This window comes from Toxotes jaculatrix, chromosome 6, assembly GCF_017976425.1.
Source record: "Toxotes jaculatrix isolate fToxJac2 chromosome 6, fToxJac2.pri, whole genome shotgun sequence".
In the NCBI taxonomy this organism is placed as follows: domain Eukaryota; kingdom Metazoa; phylum Chordata; class Actinopteri; family Toxotidae; genus Toxotes; species Toxotes jaculatrix.
In genome coordinates this window covers 13,442,651-13,447,943 of record NC_054399.1, presented here as the reverse complement: position 1 = coordinate 13,447,943, position 5,293 = coordinate 13,442,651, and the positions used below count along the sequence as shown (strand labels likewise).

The window sequence follows — 5,293 nt, the reverse complement described above, 5'->3', positions numbered from 1 at the left end:
TTGCTATCTACTAACTGTAGGGACCGGCCATGTAAACAACGTCTGTCTGTGACTGATTGGCTGAGCAGATTTTATTTTTTTCCTGCAACCAACTGACCAATCAAAACTGTTTGGTTGACTATTAGGGGGCAGCCCTACTCATTATTTTCCTTATTAATGGTCATCATGTCATTCAGCTGTTAATTTTTGCACCTAAAAAATGCCAAGCAAAAAAAAAGAAGACAAACAGTACTCTACAGTACAGACATTTCCAGCACCATTTAGCTTGACTTTTAGTAAAACCATCTCTGACCCAGTCAGGCATGATAAAATTAGTCCAATGTCCATCCAAGTGACCTGTTATCATACAGAGTAGCACCTTGGTACACAGGCCCAGTCAGGTGTGTAAACCGTGATGACTTTAGACATTGAGACATGATTAAATTTCTTAAATGTAATCACTTGTCAGTGATCATTAACAGTACTTCTTTTTGCATACAGTTTTTGTTAATCTACCTACCTCTTATTCAGACACGCTGCACTCTCCCTACTTTAATATGTCTGTCTCAACGTCTCAAAATAAAATCATTATTTTAACTGTGAAAGCACAATCTGCATAATCTATCATTTTCATCTGGAGATCTTAGAAACGTGATTCATTTGGACAAAAAGTTCAGTGAAAGCATCCTATTGTGAATGGCTTCCTTCACATATTCCTCACTTTCTGTCACTGAACTGAGCAGCACTCTGAAACCACTCCTTCTCCACCTCCTCCTTTCCGAGCTCCCAGAGTTTTTGGAGAATGTGGATGCCCTTCCTGGATGTAATCATCAGATACTCTGCATTTTCTGGATGCAAGGTCACAGAGTAGCGAGCTAAAACCAAAGACTGGCAGAAGCGGGACAGCACAAGCACATAGAGACATTCTTTCTCCACCTCATTGAGGGGAAGGATGCTTTCCCAACCTGCAAGGACAGGTCCACCCACCTCAATGGGGTCAGGGTGCTCCATCATCATGTACATGATAGTGATGGCTAGCTCGTGGATGTAGTAGCCACTGTTCATGTCCCCGAAGTCAAGGATGCCAGAAATCCTGTAGCCGTCATTCTCATCAGGCTGCACAAGCACATTGAGGTCATTGAAGTCGCCATGGTTAATGCCTTGGAAAATCAGTAAATAAAACATTGTTTATGGGAAGTGAAATCCATTACCACTCATGTGTTGAGTGACGTATCAGGTCTCTGCTGACTCCGGATAAGTTTAAATGTGTATGAAAGAGAGGCGTCAAAAAGTGCACTAGGAAAGTCAAAAGTGTTTAGGAGAGAATCTAATGAGTAGATCTCATACTCACACTTGCGGAAATTGGAGCGGTTCGGGATCACAGAGGTCTTGTACTGATTAATGATTGACTTCACAACCTCCTGAAGAGGATCTCCATCTAATACCTTGATATATCCTTCCAGGAGGATAACATTTGACAGACTCCATATGAAATTCTCCCTCTGCAGAATACTAAGATGAGGGTGTTTCATCTGGGGGAGAAAAAAAAGTAATAATACTGAGAAGCAGAAGGCAGAAGAAAAGGCACAAGACATAAGTATAAGGAAGATATGTAAACATTTTTGTCAGTTGTGAATTGTTGTGAACAATTGTTTTACCAAGATTAGCAAAACTTTGCAGCTCCACATGTTCAGCTTCACATTTGGTGAACAATTAAGGACTAGTCCTTTATTTTATATGTTATCTGAATTAGATACTAAAATAATGAAAACATGGGTGAAACAGAAGTGGCATAATGATGTGGTCTGTAAATTCATTAGTAAAAAACAAAAATTTTAAAAATACCAGCAGTGACATCGTCACACCAATTTCATCAAACAATGTTTGGGTTTTGTCATTTTTTGAAACATTTGATGGTATTTCAAAAGTATGGTATTGCAAAGTAAATGACCTTACAGTTTCACAATGGTGTTACTGTTAGGTTCAGGTTCAGGTTACTTTATTTGTACCCCTAGGTAGGTTTTGCAGTGAGATGATGGCATCCTTTGACACATATACAAAGAACATGAAATGTAACACAAAACCAACACCAGCACTGCTGACTGTAAACATGATGATAAAAAATAAAAAATAATTATTTATATATATGTTATACCTCTTGCAGGACTTTGTCCATTCTGGCTGCTGTCTTGCCGGTTTCATACAATAACTGTGGTGTTAATGGAGCCTTGGAAATAGTAGTTCCAGGCAAATAAGTCAGCAGCCGCACCAGGTACTTCTGACAGCCATCGCCGCAATCTGCCAAAGGTAAATATAACATTAGTATTACAGCCATTTAAATCACTCATAGCCTTCATGAAGTATGACCTGAACGTTGTGGCCTTGTTCAAGAGAACACTTATAATTACAAAAGTACGTGAGTATTAGGGGTTAGGGTTAGGGAGATATTTACTTGGGGCAAGACGTGTTAGTGTACCTCCTCTAAAGTACCTCATCACTTATCTTTATGAGCTCTCTGAAACAGCATGTTAGCCTGGGCCAATTCCAACGACTCAGCATGTTCACACATTCTCACTGACATACATACTGATGTTGGATAATATGCTGTAGCCTACAGACTCATTTCCATCACATGTCAATAAAGACACGTGTTCTAACATGGAGGTGCCAGATTTTCAACAAACACACATGAATAAATGCTTGAGCGGCAGGTGGTACAGGAACTGGTAAAAATATGAATTGTCTTCTCAAACTGATAAATATCATTACAGTACCGGAGAGCACAGATTTCACACCTCAAGTCTGGATGGTGTGACTTGTCTCATACCTATTTCTTCCAGAGTCATGAGCTCTCCTGAGGTGGTGGGCAGGGCTGTTTGAACAGGGAGTCCATTCTGGTGCAAGAACGACATGGCATACGTCTGCACCTCCATCAGGGCATGGTTCTTACTGTCCTCCGAGTTCATGATCTTCAGGACATACTCGCCACCCTCCACAGGTGCCACACAGAAGTTCTGGTCATCGTAGCTGGGCAAAGGCCGCATTTCTAATGGAGTCAGCCCGAAAAGCCTCTTGACCATCTCAGATGCCTGAGATTGACTTAAGTTGGGCTTGGCACGCTTTGCTGACATCAGTGCTGAATGAAAACAATGTGGCATCAGTAAATTAATCCAATTTTTGATTAACACCCCATTGCTTTTAAGCCATTTATCAAACAAAAAGCAGCACACAGCGCACAATGTTAAATCCTGCCTATGAGGGTTTGCTGTATTTCTTTGTCTCACATCTTTAAAAACTGAATCTCTTATCTTATGCTTGTTTGTCTGTTTTGCTGTTGTTATTTTCCAAACCAAATAGCAAATAAAAGATGGCATCTTGAACTCTGGGAACTTGTGATGGGAATTGTCCTCAAATGTCCTGATATTTCATTCTAAATAATATCAGTAAATAAATCAGTGAATCAGAAAATAAAACTTGGTTGCATGCCCAGCATCCTTAAAGTCTGAGCTCCTTTCAAACATTAACTACTGCACGTGTTTTATTTATTTTTTTTTTTTTCGCGTGCAGTGATGATTCATTTGCAGGAGTCAATTAAATTCAATTCAGATTCCAAAGTATTGCTCTGCTAGTATCAGCGGGATAAGCAGTGGTTATATAAGACGAAAGGTCGCCGTAAACTCAACAGATTTACCCCACTACACTCACATCACTGTGACAATGTCTTTGACATCCATGTGACAATGTTAGAGCTAAAATAAAATATATAAAATGTGACACACTGAGACAGAGTTTCCCTGAGTTATGAGCTGATCCACGACGGTAATGGCTTGGTAAGGGACGTCAGCTCTTGTTTTACGTCCTGCATGCAACACCAGCAGCGTCGGGGAAAAAGGGCGACAGACATTTCATTATTACTGGACACACGTCTGTAGACCTACCTCAGGCTGTGTTAAAACACCAGGTGAATAATAAGAAAGCGACTCGCTGCGATACGTGTCGTCGGCAGTCACTTCACTGAAGTGAAATCCGGAACCCACAGGGTTGTAAAGATATCTACATCCGGTGGGATTTTTCAAAATACAACCAACGCCACTAGGGTGTAAAGATGAATGTATACCTTGGTTTTTATACAATAGAAAACAAGATTGTTGTGCCTATTTTATTTAGGATGAATCAGCTTTGTAATTAGTCAGCCCTTTACATGTCACATGTCTTTCTTCGTGCACAGCGAAACATTATTAGACAAATTAACTTCCGTTTGTTAATTTCAACTTAAAAGTCTTGGAAAACGTGTCATTTTGGTGCTTTGAATTGTAGCAGATGGTACACACAAACTAAAGACGTCTAATGAAATAGTCCTGCAATAAATGCTCCCTTCGTCCAAATTTCAATGTTCATGTGTGGCCATGTATCTATATGCATCCATGTATTGTGGACCAAAAGGAAATGTGCTGTTGACCCATTTTACTTTTAGGATATGAAAGACTTTCAAAAAAAAAAAAAAGAAAAGAAAAGAAAAGAAAAAGAAAAAAAGAAGTTCAAGTTATGTTCAAGTGTGACACGTGTATGATCTGACATAAAGATGTTGTTCTGTATTTTATTAGTTTTATTTCCTGTACAGGAGTCTGTAGTGAAACATTAAAATCAATACATCCACCATGTTTGGAGACACAGTAAATTCAGATCAGTGCTGATCATGTTTGTTAGGTCTACCATGTCGGCTTAACTGAATCCATGCATTCATCCACTCTTGTCTGTACCTGCTCATCAGTTCACCAATGACATGCGCTCAAGTTACCCGCTGGGGACATGACATTCTCATTGCATATTTATAACAACAAGGTCAAAATATAAACATCACACTACACGCTCAGCCAGCTTTGTGAAAGCATAGAATCAAACTAACTTTTCCACTCCTATACCCTTTATCTGTAGTCCAATAGTTTCAGGACATCGTTTCCATTTTTCATGTCCTTTGACTTGCACACCTTGAGCTGTAGTGACGATTTCTGGCATTTGCTCACAAATCCTGTACTCAATTGCTTTTGGATTTCATTTGCGGGTTCATTCGCATTACATATAAAAAATATTTCTTAAGTACAGCTGATTATTGGCACCAAGTACTTTGTGTTAAGGTTAGGGAATAATTTTTTTCATGGTTAAAGGAAAATTAACTCTTCTTTCTGCTTTGGCAATGAATGTTGGTCATTTTAATTAGTTTGAAGCCAGCAACAGTCTCGTGAGACATCAGTCGCAACAGACAGACGGCCACTGAAAGCTTATCACCCACTTAGTGCGCTCATCTGAAGATGTT

General features: G+C 39.5%; 1 protein-coding gene across 1 annotated transcript; it reads right to left on the bottom strand.

Annotated features, from left to right (window-relative positions):
* Positions 1 to 4,005, bottom strand: hykk.2 (hydroxylysine kinase, tandem duplicate 2). Its single transcript, XM_041039508.1, has 5 exons — positions 3,918 to 4,005; positions 2,807 to 3,115; positions 2,135 to 2,277; positions 1,331 to 1,511; positions 1 to 1,139 (listed from the first exon to the last, which is right to left on the bottom strand). The coding sequence occupies exons 2-5, from the start codon at positions 3,108 to 3,110 to the stop codon at positions 697 to 699; spliced, it is 1,071 nt and encodes a 356-aa protein (XP_040895442.1). The 5' UTR covers positions 3,111 to 3,115; positions 3,918 to 4,005; the 3' UTR covers positions 1 to 696.
* Positions 4,006 to 5,293: the final 1,288 nt, after the last annotated feature.

Bases quoted from the DNA above. Each gene is read 5' to 3' on its own strand.
- hykk.2 (XM_041039508.1), bottom strand. From the start codon at position 3,110: ATGTCAGCAAAGCGTGCCAAGCCCAACTTAAGTCAATCTCAGGCATCT. The intron at 2,278-2,806 runs GTATGAGACAAG...TACCTTTGGCAG, and splicing joins CATGACTCTGGAAGAAATAG to ATTGCGGCGATGGCTGTCAG. The intron at 1,140-1,330 runs GTGAGTATGAGA...TGATTTTCCAAG, and splicing joins CCGCTCCAATTTCCGCAAGT to GCATTAACCATGGCGACTTC.